Genomic DNA, 21,875 nt, shown 5'->3' with positions numbered 1-21,875 from the left:
TGCCAGCAGCAGCTCGGGACTGTGTCCAAACATAATCGTGATATTAGCTAGATCCTTATTTATATGTCCCTACCCCTTCCATCTCTCCTCTCTCTCACACACACGCACACACATCGCTCTCATCCGTCTGCTCAGGCCTATTACATATGCATCCATCCTTCCCACTTCACACATTTCCAATCTTCTCCAGTTAGCTACAACAAACATTACATTTACATATTGATTTCGTAGTTTTAGTCAATGTAAATATGCTGTCATTACAGTAAATTTGAGCTTCTGTTAACATAAGCTCGTCCAGATCTGCGCAGATTAAGGGTGTGATTGCATAATTAATGTGTGCGCTACATATTAATTCCCCCATCCCTCTCTTTCTCTCAACTCTTCCTCCTCTTCTTGGGTTCTGAGCCCTGATTAAGTGCCTGTTTCGGCCTTTAAGCCTCCCATTGCTATTCAGCCTCACAGACCCAGCGTTTGCTCAAAACGCTACTTAACCTCACAGCTTATTGTAAATTAAGCTTCCAAAAGTTGATTCCCCCACCTCTTCTTCTCTAACACTGCTGTAAGTTAGTAAGTGAGCTACGGGTGTCGGTCCAGAGGCAACATCTTAGAGCAGCGGTTGTCTGTAAATACCGCTTTCACAGATTAATATGAAAGTTTCTTAGTAAATGTCTGCTGGACTTATTTGCAGAATTACTCTGAAACTTTTTCACATTCAGTTTTAGTTTTGTATTATTGTTATTTTTCACTTTTAAGTTGGTGAAAAGAATTTCACGCTGAAGGGAATGCAAATGGAGATAACTATAGCATAGTCAGTCAATACATACTTTATGACCTGCCTACAACAACATTAACAGCTTTCTAGATACATCTATTGTAACTGTAACTGGACTAGGTTTAGGCTATTTCAGATTTTTGACTGTGTTCAGCTAGTTCAGGATATGCCACAGCAAAATGTTGCTTTTTATTTATATTTATTTTTTAGTTCTGAAAGTACTGTAGGCCTTTTCTCCTGTTTTGTTAGCGTTAAGGCAGATTGATCGACTCCCCGCTGTTAATGTGCAGGTGGTCATAGCTGTTGGAGCCTGCTGTGCTGAACATAGCTCTGGACAGGCTTGTTAAGACATAACCAGAAAAGAGAACGACTTACCCCCTGAGGAAGCACCCACCTCCCCACAGGCCAGCAGGCTACCACTAGTCGACAAGTTTCAGCTTGCCCTTTACTCAACTCGAGTCACTGTTAGCAATTATGTATGTTTGTCTTTGCCCTCTTCTTTCTCTTGTGTCATTGTTCTGTCACCTCATTTAGGTGTTTTCTCTCTGCATCAATCTGTGTTTTCATTTCCTTTATAGCATTTATCCCTATTTCTTACGGTTTCCAATGTTCCCTCTTCTCGTTTAGTGCTCTTCAGGATTCATTAAACCAAAACTTCCTGCTGGTCATTAGCCACCGTGAGGCTCAGAGGGACTACAACCTCAACTTTCCCGGCTCCAGAACCATACAGGAGGTATGGACACACACACCACATTAGATATCACAGTGTCACTTTCTATGCACACATACGCACAAAGTCTCTGTAATGCACCCACATCATGCACTCACATAATATTATTGTGCCTTATTCTGGCTTCTCATAATACAACTTTCATTCCATTTGCCAAACATTGCTAGTCTATCTCAGCCATCGATTCATTATTCATCACAAATGATCACATTTCAGAGCACATAATTACTCTCACAGCTGCGCTCTGGTACAGCCCCCTCGTTTTTTCTGGACTCCCCCAGCTCTCCGTCTTTCTCTCTCTCTCTCGCTGCAGTGTCAGCAGTCTAGAAAGCCATTTAAATGACTAAACATTGTTTGATCTAGGCATGTGGGTGCAGTGGAAAAAGACAGTGCGTTCGCTTACTCCATCTGAAACTAAACAGTAGCCTTTGCAGCCTATGAAATATTTATGGTTACTCAGCTAGGACCCAGTGTGAGTCCAGTGCATGTCTTTATCCGTTGGTTATTGCTATCACAGCTGCAAATTGATTAGATGTTAAGGAACATGGGAAAGTAAGTGTATGCTTGCTTGAATGCGAAGACGAGTGAGTGTGTCTTGCTGTATCGGTTTTTAGGTCCTACTTGTGTTGAAATCTGAACTTGCCTGCATATAGAAACATGTCTTTTAGGCTGCATCCACACCAAGGCCAGATTTAGACACAGGCAATCTTAGAGAGCTTACGACGTAACCTATGAAAGTGGCCGACGGAATTTATGCTTGTGCTGGTGCATTATGTGTTAATTACCGTGTGGTCACATCCCAGTGTTTTCACCACTAAAGCATATATCTGACCACACTACTGTGTCCTTTTAGGTCCCCTGAAGTCAAGTATTTTGAAAACTCTACCAAGCTAAGATTTAGTTTTAGTAAGGACGGGTTGATCATAAATTGATCATGCAGGCACCAACATCCAACTGCTGACTGATTGAATCTCATCAGTCACTATCTGTCCTTCCGTGAGTCATCACACCCCATCACATGACCCTTTTGTGGGAGAAAACAAAAGCATTGGTCTTGGCAACCAGTGGTTAATTCAACGAGGAAAACAAATTACAGGTGTTGCTGAGCCTGGTGTTTATGCTCTTAGCTGTTCTACAGCTAAACTGTGCATTTTATTAAGCTACAACTTCCTACCACAGACTGTCCAGGTGTACGTCAGTGGACATGTAAAATACATTTTTAGGTGAATGGACAGATATTGCTTCAGTTTGTTTATTAATGGTGCAGAAACTCTGTTTAATATGAAAACATATTAGAGTGGATATAGCCATACACAGCTGCCCTGTGCTGTCCTGCTCTGCTCTGGCAGGGAGAGACCTGAGCAGGAAACATTTATTAGTCAGTGTTTGCTAGCCAGCTGCTAGAAGTAAGAACTTTAACTCTGTCTTACAGTACCTCCTTGAAAGTTTAGGTAATTTAAACTCAATTTAAATGATTTGATCTCAGTGTATCAGGATGTTTAATGTCTGTGGATTCTTTACATGCCTATGACTAGTTGTTTGTCAGTTTAGATGTGCTGAATGCTTCTGTGTTTTACATCCAGACCAACTGTTTTCTCAAAAGCAAAAGTGAAAGGTGTTTATTCTTCCTTGTTCTCTACAACCACTGCTGTTCTGGCCTAGGTCCTCGTTGCAGTTCAAGATTACACTAATAATAATCAGGCTGCACGCAGGGCCTGTAATGGTGCTAATTGAACAGATTAGTATAACCAGCATCTGAACTGGAGGCAGCTCGCCTCCCTGGACTTCTCTCTCTTCTCCATTTGCGCTCTCATTTTTTTCTCCTCCTTCATCATCTCCCCTTTTTTTTTTCCTCACTCTCTTCTCAGGCAGATGGTTTTGATGAGCACCCACTGTGAACCTTAAGTGTTTCTGCTGGGATTACAAACACTGGGGAGGGGTCCCTGTGGTGTGGGAGGGGGGAACTGTGGACACAGAAAGGAGGCAAAGGACTGTTGGCTTGGTGGGGGTGCTGTAAGAGGCCACGGGGGATAGAGAAGGGACCATGTGGGCTTAAACAGGCCTCCACGTTGCGGTCCTTTCCTTACAAATGCTTGTCTTTAGGCATCTCAAGGCCCCCTGCGGGGAAAATGAGACCCAGAACTTTAACCTGAATATATCATGTGTATACATCATGTAAGGGCTGGCTCAGAAACGTTTTCGGAGTCAGAGTGAATGTGAAAGAGTAGTTGTGGAGTGGAGTTGCTTTAGTATGGCTTGCCTGTGGGAGAGATGAGGAAATAGACTGAAAAAAATATACAATAAGAAGAATAATTAAAGACACCAGCAAGAAGGGAAATGCTGTTCTGTCAACAGAAATATCTTGGGACGCAACAAAGTGGTAACAACACATATTCAGCCTGACTGACACTCTTTTCTGGTATACTGTGTCCAATCTCACATATGGACACCACTACAGAGCACCTTTCTTTCCCCATTCTCCCTTTTGTCTTTACTGAAGACTAACCGATGGTCCCTGCTTGTGCATATCAATAAGGATGGAGTCTTGTCTTCTTGTTTGTCTTTGCCAAAGACTGTGGCTTTGCCTTGTGGCTCTCAGGGAACTGCCCTTACCCCTCCCTTTCTATTCCTTCATTCTCCATCTCTCTCCCAGTGTCCCCTTTCCACTTTCTTTCTTCTCCATCTCTAGAGCTCAAGGCGGTGTAGACTCTGATTGGCATTACCAGACTATACTGTGGGGGTAAGTTGCTGGCTAGCTTCTGAGCTAAGCTGGAGAGCAAATGTTTGCCAGGGAAGTAGAGGGTAGAATAGGCATGGCTGCCGGGTCCTGAGTTGTCCGTGACCAGACCAGTTGTCCTGGGGATTTCCCTTGTCTGCTGCCCCCCCACGCCCCCACCCCGCCCACCCCAGGGCTTGTGGATGGGCCCCATCCTTGCTCCGCAGCTGGGCGACATATAGGAACCGAATGCAGACAGGGGCTAGAGAGCTGAGAAAAGGAGGGTTGGATCGAAAAGGAATGAAAGAAAGGCATCTGGTGCTTAGGGGAGATGAAGAAAGAGAGAGGGAGCTTGTGACTGTTTAACGGAAACCTTTCCTTTTCTTTGATTTGCTTCCAGGCAAGGATTACAGGCAATTGGCATTTACAATGATTGGATCATTAATTTTGCCGTGAGGCATATTGCCCAGCAGCTCAGCACCACTGCCAGTTTAGCTAATGTTGTGTATAACTGGCTCATACACCCTTGCCTCATCTCAACATGAACAGCCGCACACAATTTGCAGCACTGTGTTAGACTTTGATATAAATCCCTTTATGCTCCCTTAAAGGCATTTTCTTTACATTTTATCTTCTCTGTGTAGAAGTCAGGTTGATCAATACCTTTCACAAGCCGCCGAATCGTTCGACCACCAATGCCATGTTTTGCTTAATACCCCATGCAATGACGTTCCAAATGTAGGCCCCTTGTTTAGAGACAAACAAGTCTGAATTATTTGTAAGTAGGAATTTGCTATGGAAGTGTTACTGAGAGGCAACTATTAAACGTAATTGTTTTAGTTTGTTTCAGTCTCACTTATCAGTCAGATGGCTGTTGCGGTAGACAGGGGGCAGCATTAGACAGTATTGCTCCATGTGTGGTTGGATTGCAGCCCTCAGTAACAATGCTCTGTAACCGAGGGCTGCAACAAGAAATTCAGCTAGCTGGGTTAAGGCCAGGCATTCTGTCAAGCTAGTCTTGGGTTCTTATCTGTCCTTAATTTTATTAATAATTAGTTTTCTTTCAGTCGTTTTTCACAATATTTCATATGTCAGGAAAAGATTGAGTGACTCCCTTCAGATTTTGACAGTGTAGTTTCAGGTGGACACGCTTGCTGTATAGATGTGGGTGGGGGGGTTTTTTGTGGTGAGATCAGATTGTCCTTTGCCAGGTGTCTTTCACTCTCTGTCTCCACTCTCCTCCTCCACCTCTCACCTTCACTCGCTCTGTGGTGGGCGTAAGTTTGTTGTTTCTCTGATGCTGCTTTAACCTCTGACTGCAGTCTCTTCATTACTAGTGTTTATGCCTCTCCTTTCCTCCCTTTTCCCCTCTATTCATCGGCCGGCCAGCCGGTCAGTCAAATCCCTGTAGTCTGGCTGGTCAAACATAGATATTACACTCTGTAATAACACTGGCCACCCGCTTTGACCCCAGCCTGCTGTCCTGATCATAGCCTCTTCATAAGGATAGGCACCGAGCCGTGTGGTGTGGGATTTACGACGGAAAGGCAAAGGATAGACTGTGCCACTCATTTATTATTGTTCTTTTATACTTCTCCCTCCATGTTTGTACTCTGAATTGCTTTGCCGTGCTTTGCCCATCCACAGTGAAATAAAATTATGTTTGTGACTGATAATGTGTAGGAAAAAAATATTCTGCTCAAAAACTATTTTAGCTTTGATTTTTGCTTTTGTTTTAAGAGGGTTGATGATTTGTGTTTCCACAGGTTTGTTTTTGTTTTGTTTTTTATGCCAGTAAAGATTTTCAACTTTAATATTTGGGACAAAAGTGTTCCTTACTTTGTTTTATTTAATTTTTTTTGAGCATTTCTTTTATAAAAGATAACAAGAGTCATTCTGATTGTGCTCCCAGACAGTTTTTAAACTACATATAAATGCAAAGTGCGGTAATAAGTAGTATTATGGGACAAGCAGCCGAGCATTGTCTATCTTCATAATCTTTACAGTTCAGTGTGCTGCACAGGCTTTCCTGCTTTCCCCGAGATTGGCTTTGACTTTGTGTTTGTAGCGTTCTTTAAGTTTCCACCTCCATGACCAGCAGCCCTGAATATGCTCAAGGATCCATCTCTTCTCAGTGCTTGTTACATAGACAGGATTTGCCCTGTGTGTGTGGAGGGATCTTAGCTCCACAATAGATTGTTTTCTCAGCATCAGTGTTCAGCCCTGCGGGCCTGAACGGCAGAATCCTGCAGAACAAACGCACTAGAATCCACGGCCGCCAGCGTTCAGACACCGACAGGGCTTTGATCAGGGTTGACTGGCGCACATCAGGCTGGCGTTAGGGCTTTAAACCAACAACCCAGCAGCCGGTGTAACGCAACGCTTGACGGGACAGGCGCTTGCTGGCTGCTAACTGTTTAAAAGCAAGGAGTGTTATTAAGTGATGCAGATACAGCGTCCGCACATGAATGGGAGAAGAGAAATACTGTTCATTTCAGAGCGTGGGGCTGTTGTCGCTGGGAATTAGCAGTGGCATCTGAAGAATGCTGATAACACTGGCTGTCTCTTTTCTGTCCTTCTCTCTCCTTTGACTTCTGAAGCCCTTTATTCTCTGCCTCTTCTGTTCTTCCGAGCGGAGGATGCCTCCTAAAATTTACAGCGTTGTATGCAACGTAATGGGGCAATCATGTTGACGCTAAAACTGACCCACCCGCTGGCTAGAATATAGAGAAATATCAAAGCTCTTTGTGTAGAGTCAGAGAGGCAGGGCATGCTGTTGTCATTACGGATGTTACATGAGTTTTGTGTATTGCAAGTATACAGTAATATTCAATAAAATACAATCATTTCCTCTGTTTGCAGGTGAAGAGAAACATTTCAGACTTGACCAACATCCCAGTCCGGCATCAGCAGTGGGAGGGATGGCCTGCATCAGCGTCTGATGATTCTGTAAGACACACACACACACACACACACACACACACACGCACACACACGCACACACACACACACATACACAAATGCAAAAAGTCAGTCAAACTATTCATCGGGGAACATTTTCTGTGGGTGTTTGAATCAGTAAAGGTATGCAATGACGATACGAGCATCTAAGCAGTGATAGTGAAAAATAGATTTTTGCTTATTGCAGTGCTCCCCAGGGACGGTTTTTTTCCCTGTTTATTTGTTTTGTTTTGTTTTGTTTTTTAGTTAAATAATCCAGAGTGTTCTCATTTTTGACTGACTGGAACCTAAGTTGGATTTCTGCAGATGAGTCTATTACTTGAAACATGGTCTCACAAATTGGTCTTAAAACATATTTTAAATCTTGGGAGGAAGTCCTAAAATTGTCTGTGGTTTCTCAAAATGGTGTCATTGCTCCATGAAATAAGTTTGATTTTGATACAGCAAGACATTGCTTAGATGTGATTCATGATTTAGCGGCGTTTCTGTTGATTCCAGCTGGATGAGATGGTCAAATAAACAAAATTCCTTAGGATTTTTCTGAGGATTGGTCTAAGGTCAATCTAGGCAAGCAAAAAAATGTTAAAAATTTATTTTTTTCCCCCCAAGAAATCCACTCGTACTGTGCTTTTACAAATCTGTCACATGGTTCAAAATCTGTGTGCCTTTGAGAAAAAAAAGAATAAACACCCTTCCGGTTTCTGTCCATTGGTTTTGCTAGAGTACCCGAGGCACAGAAAATTGTTCCAATCTCTAAACTGCGCCAAAACAGCTGTCAGAAGTATGAGAGTAAGATGTTAAAGGTAATTAAGACGTCAAAGATGGTTCCCATTCTGTGTCCTCTGTCTGTGGACATTAAAGCTCACATCATTCGGTCCCGCTGACCTCTCTTGTCTCAGGGTTGCCCTTCCCAACCATTCACCCTACACACAGTCAAGCTGATCAGAGGCGGCCCTCATACAGAACCTCGAAGAACCTCTGACCCCTTTTGCCTCACCCCTTCTTTGGCAGCATATGTGTTCCCATGCTAATTGTTTGGGATGTTTTCATGCCTACATTGAGAATCTGTTGTGCACACATTCTTCCAGCTAACAATTTTCATTTTGGTCTTTGTAATTGTTTGGTTTGGTGTATTTTTTTTCTCTCCATGCATTATCATATGTGTCTTGTGCAAGAATTAACTGTAAAAGCGATACATACTTGTGATTCATATGGATAAACTTGTTACTTTGTACAGTGTTATGTGGGAAGAGTCTGTTACATTTGTTACCTATTAGTCATATTACTCAAAGTGGATAAACAATGACTGAACTGGTTTTTTTTGACTCAAAGTAAAGTTTTTAGTACTGACAGTGGAAGCAAATACAACACACCCATTAACCTACATAAAAAGGATAAAAGGTTACAGTTTTACACTACCCAAGACTGTTTGCTGTATTTTGTTCCATGACAGCTCAGAGCAGCCAATTGTAAATCCAGTAACCACCAAACAAACCATAGGGCTACGATGCAGATTTTCCATTGTTAGCATTATCTTTGGAGACTTGAAATTATGCGATCAGTAAACAGCCCGGGATTGCAAAGGAAATACAAATCTTACTGCAAATCTGAAAGCACATTTTGGACATGTGGCGCAATGACTGACCTCAGTCTTGAGTGGAAATGTTTGGTATTATTCCACCAAATTATTTACTTTTCAGAGTCGGAGCCACATTATGCACTAATAGGAAGAGTGCTGACATTTTCCAAAATCAAAGTTTTTTTTTAAAACAAGGAAGGAGGGCATTTTGTAAAATGTAAATAAAAAAACAGTGCAGTAATTTATAAATAATTAAAACTGTAAAACTCATTGAAAATAATACAGAAGCAACATATCAGTGTTTTGAGGGAAATTATGCGTTTTTGTTTTCAAATTTATACCAGCAAACTTTCAAATAATTCACAACTTACTGGAAATGTACATTTGTCTATGTACTGTATATTCAGCCAACCACAAAAAAAAGGAATCACTGTTTTTCATCTATTAAAATTAGATTATTATTTTCTTGGGTAAATTGGTAAAAAGTTGGGAAATATAGGGAAAGAGCAGAGGGAAATGACATGCAGGAATCATCACAGTAAGGACTCCTCTCATGGTATGTTCCATAGCAATTAATCATTTGAAAATACTTAGACGGGCTCTGAACATTTTAAAGTATAATCATTGCATTTCATGCACTATTGACCTAACTACTACTATCTAGCCATGCGCACTCATTTTCCAATTCCAAACCAGTAAGCTGTACCTACTAATTTCAGTTTAAATGTAAGATATGTAAGAAAAACACTTGATAATTGTGTTTTTTATATTTGCACTTTTGTTCTCCGTATTCTGGTTTTCAGCGGGCCTCAGCTTGTCACACTCAGCTGTATATATAACGGCCAGCGATTGCGAATAGATTATCATAGGCCCGGTTAGCCTTTGACTAGCACACATCCGCAGTGTCTGTGTTTCCTTGGATGAAGTGATATTAAAAAGTATAGAGAAGAGACAGAAGTGCAATAATGGCCTCTGCACTAGCTATAGCCCTCTTATTGAAACGTCTGAAGGTATTAACAGAGAAAGCCAAGGGCTTGGCTGGCCTAGCAGTCGGGTAGGGAGCCAGTGTTAGTGTCTAGCTCATTAGCCCAGTCTCATCTCCCGGGGCTTGGGCCAATAAAGATGGCAGTCAGAGGCCCAAGATTGCATTTAGCTCCACGCACTATCCTGCTTGCAGTGGAATCGATTGCTACTCAACTCTTCTGTCTTGTGCGATACCAATGCATTCACCTGTGCAGTTATTATTTGTGTGTGCATATTTGCATTTGTGTATTTGCAAATGTGCCTTTCTTGTTGTACACACTGTGTCTTGGGCTATCGAACCCCAATACTGATCCAACCGAACTGTGTCTTTAGAAAAAACATTTCCTTTGGCTTTGAAAATTCATATTTTTCACTTGAATTCTTGGTCAAATTATTAGTACTTTTTACTTGTTTTTTTGTCTTTTGTTTGTTTGGTTTTTTTCCCAATATTGCAAATTTTGTTTTATTTAAATAAACTGTTGATTGAAGTACTAAAATAATTCTACATTGTTTAAGAAAAGGTATAACATATTTAGTACTGATACAGAAAATTTGTAATTGGATTAGCAGGAATTCACATGCTGACTGTGACAGTGTTGGGGAAATTGCCTTTGCTTTAGCTGTATAGTTGCTTTCATAGTCATCTAGAGCACATTTATGTTTATATATATATATATCATAGTTCATCTAGCTGATCAACTGCTCAGAATATCAGTTTCTTCTCTCAGTTATTCTTGTGCTGTGAGAAAGTTATTTGAGTTGGTGTAATGTTAGTGTAATTATGTCATGTATTGTTGGAGTATAGGAGATGGTTTGTTAGAAAGAAATTCTCACCTTTCCAGAAAACTAGTGGTTACGTGATGTGTCAGCCCCTGATATTGTTCACTCAGCACGTTTCATTGAAATTCAAGGTCTGATGGTCATCGGAAATTGGATCAGGATGCATAATGGTTTCATGGCAATGAATCACAGATTAGTTTATTCAGTCTATTGTTATTGTTTTTGCTATGGGCTCTTAGAATAAAGGAATTTAGTAGGGCTGTGCGATATGACCAAAATCTCATATCCCGATATAAGAATTCTATCGTCCGATAACGATATAAATCACAAAAATGTAACATTTTCTGTAAATTCTGTGAATCTCAGGCAGCTCAACTTGCGGGAAGTTTTTCCAGCTGCGCGTCATGTAGCTGGAGTCGAGTGTTTTAACCGATGCATGAAACTATACATTTTTAGACATAAGTTATAACGGCCGCCGTTTTCTTTGTAAGTATTTATTACACGGCGTGCTGCGGAGGAAAGCCTGTTCTAACGTTTGAGTCTAAGGTTTATTTTTTAGCACCTGGCGGCTCTTTTTTTAATTCTCATCTGTAAATAATCTGCTCTTTCACGTGATTCAGTTTATTTTGAAAAGTCTCAACAGGATCTTGAGCTTTATTGTGAAAGGTTTATGTGGAACATAAACAAGCGGACACGCGATGCCGTTACCGTCGTTGTTGCTAACCAAAACGCATAAAAACAGGCGCTTGTCCGTCCATAGTGTGGTTATATTAAATATAAGAGAAAGAGAGAACTTTAAGAAATTAATATAAACACTACAGTGACCATCAAAACGATGAAAAAATATTGTCGTAAACAGTTTATTTTGCGACACCACGAAACAAACGATAGCGTAAAATGAAACGATAGACGTTTTTATATCGTCATAAATTCAGTATTAAATGTAGTAAATGGGACATAGTAGCAGTAATATATCTATAAAGAAATATCTATCTATATATAAATAAATAAATAAATAAATATCTCTATCTGTCTGTCTGTCTAGATATGTATAGATAGATAGATAAGGTAGTAAAAGTCACATTGCTTTAACTGCTGTACATTTTATTCCTAAGTAATTCAAATTCACCATCAAACACGACTGCCAATGTGAACACATTGCTATTCAAAGCATATAAAACATTTTCCCAGTCTTCTGTATCGCTTCTTAATATTCCATAAATAATTTAATGTCCCCAGTGTGACATTTACCCAGAGCACATTTGGTTGACAAATGTGCAGCTGTTCATGATGAGCAATTTAAATGTTTGTTTCTTGAACATTGTTTTGGGTGCCATGATTACAATGTTCTTATAGATTCATTAGAATCCAGTTTGTAATATTTACTAGTAGTAGAGATCCATGTGGGCAAAACAAATGGTTTTTGTGACTGTTTATTTTAGCATTTGCTTGAATTTTCTTTGGGTTTACTGCATCACAGACATCTTGACGGAACTGGAAAAAGTTCTCAGTCAGAGAAAAAGTGTGTTGGACTTTGCTATAGTTTAAATTTGATTTAAAAAAATTATTTTCTCCAAGTAGAGAAAAACGCTTACTCTGGCATCATTTGGAAATATTATGGTCGTACTGCCTTTCAATTTTTTCTCGCTTGTGTGGCATTGACAAAGCTGTTCTGAATATAATACTGATGATGGAAATTAACTTGCTTTGCTATTGCAAATATAACGGTTGAACCTCTGTCCTCGCCTTCTCTGAGACTTTGCCCTTAGCATTTCAGCACAGAGAGTCTCTGCACAGGCTTCATCTCATTGGAGCAGCTCTGATTGGCCGTCCTTCCTCCCATACCTGTTGGAGTGATTGACAGCCAGTGGGACATCCTTATTACGTCCCCCCCATCTCTGCACCCCTCCACCACCACCCGCCCTTTCTTCTAGCCTGTAATTGCTGACATTTATGCAGTGTTTCATGGTGTTTGCTAATGTATTAATGCCACAGAGCCTCTGAGGTGCCGTGGCTTGTAGGGCAGCACCTCCCTCCATTTCCCAGCTGGCATTACTGGAATCTTCCTCTACCTGATTGGGGCCTATGAAACCAGTTATTGACAGGTGGGGGGACAGCTTGTGGTTTCCATAGCATCAGGGCTCAGCAGTAAAGTCAGGCAGAGCCACCCCCCCTTCGTCATGAAATTGGCCTTCTTCAGGTGAAATTCAGTGCTGACTTAGTCTGTCTGTATCTGTTTTCTTTTTGTTTCTTGGTGTTATGCTCCCATCTCACTGAACCTTTTATTTGAAGAATAGGATCCTTTTGTCCTGACCATGGTCACGCTGTATATCTTCCTATTGCATCTCAGCCTAGAAACAATGTCATTTATTAAATATCTTAATAAATCTTAAAGGTGGAGTTTAAGTCTTCTATCTCCTTTCTTTTTAAACTTCCTCTTTTCTTTCTCTCTGTTCTTCTCTTGCTCTAAAAATGACATAGTAGAGTAAGGTGGTATGATGAGGTTTTGGTTGCCTTCAGTGCAGCTGTCAGTGGTAATTATCTCATACTCACAGCCAGACACCTAATCCAAACACTGCCTACACTGGAAAAGAAAAAAAATGAAACACAGAAAGAATGAAGGGAGGAAAAAGGAGGATAGAGTAGAGGGACAAAAAAAAGGTTGACTGGGAAAGCAAAAGGAGGGAGGGGGGGTGTGAGGGAAAGAGAAAATTCTTCCCCTGTATCAGCCCCTGAATGCTTAGAGCCTCAATGAAAGTGTTAATTAAAAGAATCCAAAAAAGAGGAGCCAGTTCCTTTTGTGTGGAGATGTGGGAGAGGGTCATTTTGGGGGTTAACCTCATCCCCTCAGACCCTGTGCCCTGCGGCGCTTCAACCTTGTTTCCACGTTTCACCACTGAGCCGTCAAGCTGCACTTGTGTACCTCAACATCGGGAGAAGCCATTGGGTCAATGTGAGGAAGAGGACTGAGAGGCACTCATCTCTCTCTTTTTTTTTTTCTCCTTTTCCCCCCTTTTCACCTCCCCTGGTTGCATCCATGTCAGCCCAAACCCTCCAGGCTGTCTTTGACAGGGGAAGTGATCAACTTTATTTATACACTTATTAGGTGCTCAGACAAAACCCTCTCATTGTGAGTGGCGGGGGTAAAGGGTTTATGGGGCTCTGCTTGCCAGTCTGTGTTAAAATTCTCACGTTTGATTGCCACTCATAGGCAGCGAAGAGACGGGGCCATTCCTTCACGTCCTTAAAGTTCAGAACCTGTGCATCTTTAGCTCAATAACGTCAGTGTTAATTCAGCTCACAGACCTGGCACCCATAACGTCTTCAGTGGTCGTAGCTTTTCATTAAGCGTGTTGCTGGTTTTGAAAAAGCAAATTGCGTTTCTACATCGCTTAATTTTTTTTCCCACTTTTTCAGTAAATTCTTTTGTGATGTTCTGGTTTCTGATTAGAATGACTGATAGATCTAATGAAATAAAAGAAGTAAATAAGTTAGAGTTGAGTTACTTGAGCACAGACGAGGCAATTCAGTTAAGTGTTCTTCGTAGGTGTTCCTTATGTTAGGGTTGGCTGGATCAGCTGTCCTTGCTGTGACACTTGTGTGCTTTTTATTGACAATAGTACACTTGCTACTAATTGGTAATGTGCAGGAAGTACAGTCGGTCTCTTCTCTCGTCTGTATGCGCTTGGCTGTTTGGTTTTCTTTTTGTCTGGGAACATTCATCTGTTCTTGGCCCCAAAGGGAAAAAAACATAAATTCACAAAGAAAAGGACAGTCAAATATTTTTGCCCCAAAACATTTAGCCTTTTTAGTTAGTGTTATATGATGTGCTCTTGCAAACAAAGCTCCACGGTGGATTTGTCCCTTTAGAGGTGATGTCATTCTTGGTTTGTTTTGTTTCAATATTGCGTGAGAGTCTAGCCACTGCTTTTTGGAGCAGATTTCTGCGCTTAAGACAACACAGAGGAGGAATACTCATCAAGATGTTATTCTTTCTCATATTGTCAGGGGAGATACTCGGTGAAATATCCCTTCAGTCAATCGTTGCTCGACTGGTGGGAATTTGAAACGCCAATATTATAGCCAGTTTTAGTATATCCTCTGTCAACTATTTGAAATGGTGCAATAAATGTTTTTTCAGCTCCCAAGAGTGAGACTGAGTTCACTTGCTCTTTTTAGGAGGAAAAAAACCCCAATATGTAAATAAATGCTATCATTTTATTTCTGTATATGTTGTAAATGTGATTGCAAAGGGACAAAGAGTATAGTTGTGGTAGATTTGGGGGATATGGACACAGCTTCTCATGATTTCTTGATCAGTATCTATGCAAATTTTTCTTAAATAATAATTTCTACCTTGTTCTTTTTTGTAGAAAATAATTTGGTTATTTTGTGTAATTGCTAACAAAAAAGCCCTTTTGTTGATTTGTTATATGGTGAAGCACTGTGGATTCTACGTAAAATACAAAACCGCAGCATAAAAAGCAATTAAAATGTTCAAACTAATCTCAGGATGAGTATCGCAATACTGCCCAACCCCAGCAGCGCCTACACTGACTCAACTAGTCCACAACTGTGCAAATAGTTTTGTATAAATATTTGGTTCTTTTGTGTGCAGCGCACTTACTTTCTAACAGTCAAAAGATAATTAAGTGCGACGTGACGGCACAGTTCTTATCAGTGCCAGGCAAACAGAGATACACTTATAAGTCCGTGTTTGTGATAAGGTCTACTGGTTACACTGCTCTCTCCTGCTCTAGAGAGCTGACACCAGCACGAGGAAGTACTTTTAATTTAGGAGAGACACAGAGAGGAAAACTCCATTCAGCCCGTGTAGCTCTTTTCAGACTCAATTGGTGTTGCGTGTAAGCGTCTCTTGATTCAGCCATGTCCAGCTGCTCTTTGTGTGTCTCAGCACTCGACAATGGAGCAGATAAGAGGACCTCTGCAGGGGATGAGCAGCTCCTCTGGCTCTTATCACACCAAGCTTACCTGCCCTGCCTCAGTGCTGTTGTTCTCTCTACCAGAACAGTATTTGCATGTGGGTTTTCAGTTCAGGTGCCACTGAATATAATGTTGTGTTATTATTAAGTCTCAGTATATTCAGATTGGAAGATCTAAGATCTAAAAGCAAGACAACTTTAGTTTCATTCTGCAACAGCCTTGTCTCTATTGCTGATATCCCTTGGGGTCTGAGCCAGGAGACTCCTGTAATGAGTCCCTGCTGAATGCTCACATTTTCAGTCCTGGTTTTGGATTTGGGAGCTCATTAGTCAGGTTACCTTCTACTATAGACCACCACTGCACTTATGGATCCTGCAGGTGTACAGAAACCTCATTGTGGTCACGCCTCATTAGAGAGATGATCAAGCCTTTGTTTGAAAATACAAAGTATGTCATGATACAGGTTATGCTTCTGCTGCCTGGGGAAAAAGGCAAACAAATGTAAGGCACAACTACAGAATCAGTGGTGAAGTTTGCCTTGTTTTGGTTTAGGCATCAGTTTTAGGCAAGTCATAAGCAGTAGATACCAACACATACTTAAACTTGATGACATTATTATATTGTGTTGAGTAAACGCACACGGTCGGCAGTCATTCTTAATTGTTGGCTTCATTCTTTTGTTCTGTTTCCTTTGTTTGTTTGTTTTAGATGACACTAGCTCTTTCTGGAATCAGCTATCCCTGCCATCACCTGAGTGTTTGTCGAAGGTCCTCGCCAGCTAATGCCCAGGAACCCACAGAAGAGGTAAATTGACCTACGTATGCCACCGCACGCTTCTGAGTTATGCATTTCATCCCCTAGGCAACTTTCAAGCATCAGACATGCTCATGAAATGCTTCTTATTTACAGTGTGCGGATGTCCATATGATCAGCGACAGTGAGGGTGATGATTATGAAGACGCATCAGAATTTGGTGTGGATGATTCAGAGATGTTTGGAGTGGGCTCCTCGAGCTGTAGGAAATCACCTATGAGTACGTAATGTGAACCACTTGTAGAACTCAGTTATAGCAGCCACTGTAGTATTAACCTCCAGATACAGCATGTAAAGCCTGACCATATAATTATTTTTGTCCCTTTTGCAGTGCCAGAGAATAGTGAAAATGAAACTGATGCCTTAATTCACTTTACTTCTGAATTTTCTTCAAGGTGAGCGGTTGTTATGCTCAATTTAAAATGGCTTTGAAACCTGACAAAGCTGGATAGTAACAATGTTTTAAATAAGAGTCGTGTGTGTGTGTGTGTGTGTGTGTGCGTGCGTGCGTGCGTGCGTGTGTGTGTGTGTGTGTGTGTGTGTGTGTGTGTGTGTGTGTGTGTGTGTGCGTCCTGTAGATATGGAGAGACCCATCCAATGTTCTTTATTGGGTCTTTGGAGGCAGCATCTCAAGAGGCCTTCCATGGCAAAGCCAGAGATGTAAGTAACCTTTTGGACTATTTTGGGTCTCACAGGAACATTTTTAATATACTCTGAAAAACTTGTGTTTTTCTTTGAAGCTTCATATTCTTATCCCTTTTAATTTGGGCTGTGCAAGTGATACGAGGTACTGATGTTACAAATGATGGCCTGTCCTTTATCACTGATGTCATTTCTCCTTCATGGAAGAGTCGCTTTTTTCAGGTTTGAGTTTTCTTTGCTTAAGATAACATGACAAAGGAACACAAACAGAGAAGGATATTATTAATTCTGTCAAGGGAGATACTTTATTTCTCATAACTTCTCTTTTGTTACTGGGCTGGGGGAAATTTAAAACGCTAATATAATCAGGAACTTTATTCACCTGGCCTACATTTTTTACATTTGGGTTAGAGTTCATTGTTAAGTTGGGGAAAGCTAGATGAATCTGGTTACCATTATAGATGGATGCATAGGGTAATCAGAGATCACTGACGCCGTGCTGCTGGTCTGTTGCACACATAATTCAGTCTGCTTATGTAGAATGATATCTATGGAGATCTCATGAGACACAACTTTAAATATAAGTCATTTAGTTTTAGGCTTAATGCCAGTAAAACCAATCCAATCCAACCCAACTTTATTTATATAGCACTTTAAAACAACACAGTTGACCAGAGTGCTTTCCAATAATAAAACAGATAAAAGTTAAAAACCATACACTAAGCAGACAAAGAAATAAATATAAATAACAGTAAAATAAATACATAAATGAAAATGATAAAAATAAATCAGTATATATATATTAAATATTAAAACATGAGTAAAATAGACAATAAAATATACAATGAATAAAATTAACAAAATAAAAAAGATTAAGAGCAACAGCTGACTACAAACTGACTCTGGTACTACTCCTAAAAAGCCTTTGAAAAAAAGTGCGTTTTTAAAAGTGATTTAAACATTTCAAGTGTTGGGGCCAACCTAATATGGAGGGGCAGTTTATTCCATATTTTGGGGGCCACAACAGCAAAAGCTCAGTCCCCCCGGTGTTTCAGTCATCTATAATAGAGGTAATGGAGACCTGGTAATATTTTCATCTCTAATTATTTCCTCTCTTTATATTTTGTTTCCAAGAAGTCAGACTTCATCATAATTCTTTAAAGTGGTCTTGACCAATAGTTCCCCAGGTCCTCTTAAGGTCTCCTCGGTTTTTCTTTGGCCATTGTCTCGTTTTCAGTCCAGTCCTTATACTTGACCATTTATAGAGAAATGTTTTTTTTGTTTTTTTTGTTTTTTGTTAAACTGCTCAACAGTGACCTAGAAATCATTCAACCACAAAAGGCACCCAACTTAAGGGATGAACCAGTGATGTGTCTACACATAACGGACAACTGGGCAAATAACCAATATGAAATTATGCTTTTAAGCACTTTGTTACTAGCAGCTTGTTGCAAAAAGCATGTAATGTGTTCCCATTTGTTTAGCTGAATTTATGAAACATGTCAAAAGTACCACAATTTGATGAGCATAAACAGCATCTTTACACTAACAAGGTGTTTCCCAACTGGCTTTTGGGCCTGGACAAGTGGAGGCCAATAGACAAAGCGGTAAGCCTGAAAATAACTATCTATACGAGGGATGTATCTGGAACTTCAGTTGATCCATATGCTGAAGCCTTATCAGAAATGGTCTCGGTGGATGTGTGGCTGTTAAAAAGCCATTCTTAAGGAATGGAAACAGAGAAAAAACCCTGAGGTGTGCCAAGAACTGGATGAATATTCAGTGGCAAGAGGTCTTATAGGGATGAATCCAAATTTTACATTTGGTTTAAATAATCGTTAATCTGTCTGGAGGTGGTCAGAGAGAGATAAAACAATGAGTCTCTATAGCTCGCTGGGAGCTCTGTCGTGGTTTGCAGCTGCATTTCAGTCCGTCGTGTTAGGGATCGTTCCTTGTCCACCATGCAGTACCATCTGGAAAGCGTCTGATTGGCAACGGCATGACAATGATCCCAAACACACTGCCAATGCAGTAACAGCAAACCTTGATGAAAAAGAAAAATGCATAGTGGAACACTATCAAACATGGATTGGCCTCCCCAGAGCCCAGACCACAACAATTATCAAAGCAGCATGGGATCATCTTGACAGAGAACGGAACAAAAGGCAAAGCCTGTAGAACTATTACTGAGCATTACATTCCAAACAAGATTTATTAGGAGAGTGCATTTTGTTATACACTGTATTTTTGCACATTTTGACATATTGCCAGACAGATTTCACATTTTCCTACCAAAGTATAAAGAAATAAAAAGTGGCTCAAGACTTTTATTGAGTATTTCTTGAAACTTGAACAATTGGAATATCAGCATGAACAAAACTTGTTAGACACAGTGTGCTAAGAGTAACTGAGTAAATGATTAGTGTGTGCAGAAGGCATGACGATAATCTATGCCTTACTTTCCATAAACCGTAAAATTACATTTCTTTCTAAAAAAAAAAGTCATTGATGATGGTGATGTTTAATGTATGTACTGTGGATGTGGCTTGATAGCGACACTGATATTAGTTATCAAAACCATCATCAAATTTTCACCCCGACAGCTGAGGCTTTATTTTTAGCTGTCCACTTTCCCCCTTGTTTTTCAGCTTTTGTCCTTTTAAGGATGCTTGTATCAACGGACAGCTTGTGTGGATTACAGCCTTATTAGACTGTGAGGACACAGCAAGATGTTCTGGGGGTTCAGATCACCAGGCACACAAAGAGGGAGGGTGAAAAAGATGATAGCAGGGCCACAAAATGAAGGACATGGTCTTAAAAAGCAGCGTGGAGCACAAGAGAAAGTTGGACGAAAAAAGGCTGTGCGGGAAGAAAGAGAAAAATAAGCAAATGTGATTTTGGGGGATAAAAGAAAGGGAAGGAGAGAGTGTGAAATAAACAGAGATGTAGAAAAAAATCTAAAGAGAAGCTTGGCATTTTGCCTGTTTCCCAGCTGATCTCCTCTCCTAAGCCAGCACAATATGGCTGATGTCTCTCTGGTGTTCACACACAGTACTGTACCACTGTGCTCTAAACAGCATGAGGGCAGAATAGTATTCATTTCCACTGTATTTTGTTTTATTCTGGGTGAGCTTGATTTAGCCTGCCAACTGTGCTGTGGTTAAAATGGCTTTGGAGAAGCTGGATATGTGCAAAGATGTTGCACGAAAGCAGAAGCTATTTGATCTGTTCTGTGTTTGTCCTGTTTTGTCACAAACATCCGAGATGACAGGCCAAAACAAGCTGCTTTTCACGGTTTCATTACACAGTAGCATATGTGCACAATTACACCGTCCCCTCTTCCATCTATCCGACAATCCCATCCCTTGCTCTTTCGCTTCCATTTGAAAAGCAATCTAGTATTTGTGTCCTCGTAGTAGAAAAAGCCCACTTCATTAAGGGTATATTAGAGTAGGGCAGGTTTGACTGAAGGGGTTTTTAAACAGAGGAATCAGTCTCACTCTCTCATAGCCTGGGAGAGGCTAATCACTAAGCAAAACACTACATTTGATGAAGTGTTTCTGAAGGTGTGTGTTGGGGGAATGTTGAGATAGACTCAATCCATCCTTAATGAAAATGCTTTGGGCTGCTGAGCTGAGCTGAACCCTCTTGGGGATCAGTGGTTAGTCAGAGCGTACAGAGAGATAGGCCACCCATCACTAACCACGATCCTCACTAAATCCCCATCAACGCACTGGTTAATCACTCTAACCCCACGCTTTTTCGCTCTCCACTCTGCTCTCATGTCTGCCACACACAAAGACACATCAAAATTCATAGCCTTGCTGAAGAGCGGAGTTGAGGGATTTATCGCTGCCAAGTATCTGCTTTAAAACCCAGCAATAGCCTCGCAGAGTCAAGAGGAAAAAGCAGCGGTCAGTCAGAATGGCATATGGCGCGTAGATGTACATGTATCTCTGTCAGCTTGTGAAATGTTGATCACAAGTGGCTTTGATTAGTTATTGACTGCACCTGAAATGATTACTGTCAGGTGTAAATGGATAGATTAGGGGCTACATCAGTGTAAAGTTTTAGATATTGATATATTTATTCTACATTCTCTTAATCCATCAGAATCATCGATGATCAGGAGCTTGGATAACCATAAGACAGCTCCATCCCTCATGTGTCAGAACAGTTAGATATACATGTGTGGCCATTACAGTTAAACGTTAAATGTGGTGTGCAAACTCAAACTTGTCCATATTCTTATAGTGTGGACTTTAACTACTTAACTTCAGTTGCGGACTTCATATTATTTCAGTGCTTTCATAATTGTTTGGAAAGACTCTAAAATGTGCCTCATGGCTGCCCATCGATCACAATGAGTTTTCCCACCGTGTAGGTCATTTGAGCTCTTCAATTTGAAGTATTTGCTTTTCCAGACTGAGCCGGTCATCTAAAGAACAATCACCATCTGGATTTCTCTGTCCTTCCTTTCATCTGTACATGTCTGTATCTCATTAACTAGTCTCTCCTGGCTTTGTTCAACACGCTGTATTTGTGATTAAGCCTCTTCTTGATGTTGCAAAAATGTCATCCACAGAAAAAGGGCCCTAATTAAACTAAAAGCTGTTGATCGACTTCAGTTCCACTACACGGTTTCCCTAAAGAGGCTTAAAATAAAATAAAAACAAACAAACAAAAGAAATTGGCAGTGTCACGTTTATTTCTGTAATTGCTCTAAAATTCTGATGGTGGCAAAATAATGTAACATGGATGAATCGTGGCACAAGTTATCTTCTCCTTGACTGCAAAGGCCCCTAACACCAGAGACTGTGGCTTCATGTGGACTAAGACTTTGTGTTTATGGGTGTGCCGTGAGATTTTTAGCAGCAAGTTGTATCTCTTCATTCATGTTTAAAAAGGGCAAAAT

The 21,875-nt window shown here is 40.6% G+C and overlaps 1 protein-coding gene across 2 annotated transcripts in view; it reads left to right on the top strand.

Moving 5' to 3' along the window:
• Window positions 1–21,875, top strand: part of faf1 (Fas (TNFRSF6) associated factor 1) — a 60,406-nt gene that overhangs the window by 13,502 nt on the left and 25,029 nt on the right. For both annotated transcript variants that reach the window (XM_085347864.1, XM_085347863.1), the window contains exons 7-12: window positions 1,400–1,505; window positions 7,081–7,167; window positions 16,214–16,309; window positions 16,415–16,538; window positions 16,650–16,713; window positions 16,897–16,978. In XM_085347864.1, coding sequence (XP_085203990.1) covers window positions 1,400–1,505; window positions 7,081–7,167; window positions 16,214–16,309; window positions 16,415–16,538; window positions 16,650–16,713; window positions 16,897–16,978 — 559 coding nt within the window. The remainder of the gene's footprint in view (window positions 1–1,399; window positions 1,506–7,080; window positions 7,168–16,213; window positions 16,310–16,414; window positions 16,539–16,649; window positions 16,714–16,896; window positions 16,979–21,875) is intronic.

This window comes from Diplotaxodon limnothrissa, linkage group LG23 (genome assembly GCF_057381915.1).
Source record: "Diplotaxodon limnothrissa isolate DT_005_m linkage group LG23, D_limnothrissa_male_GT1.1, whole genome shotgun sequence".
Taxonomy (NCBI): Eukaryota; Metazoa; Chordata; class Actinopteri; order Cichliformes; family Cichlidae; genus Diplotaxodon; species Diplotaxodon limnothrissa.
Note: the sequence above shows the minus strand (reverse complement) of the source record. Positions and strands in the feature narration are given on the sequence as shown.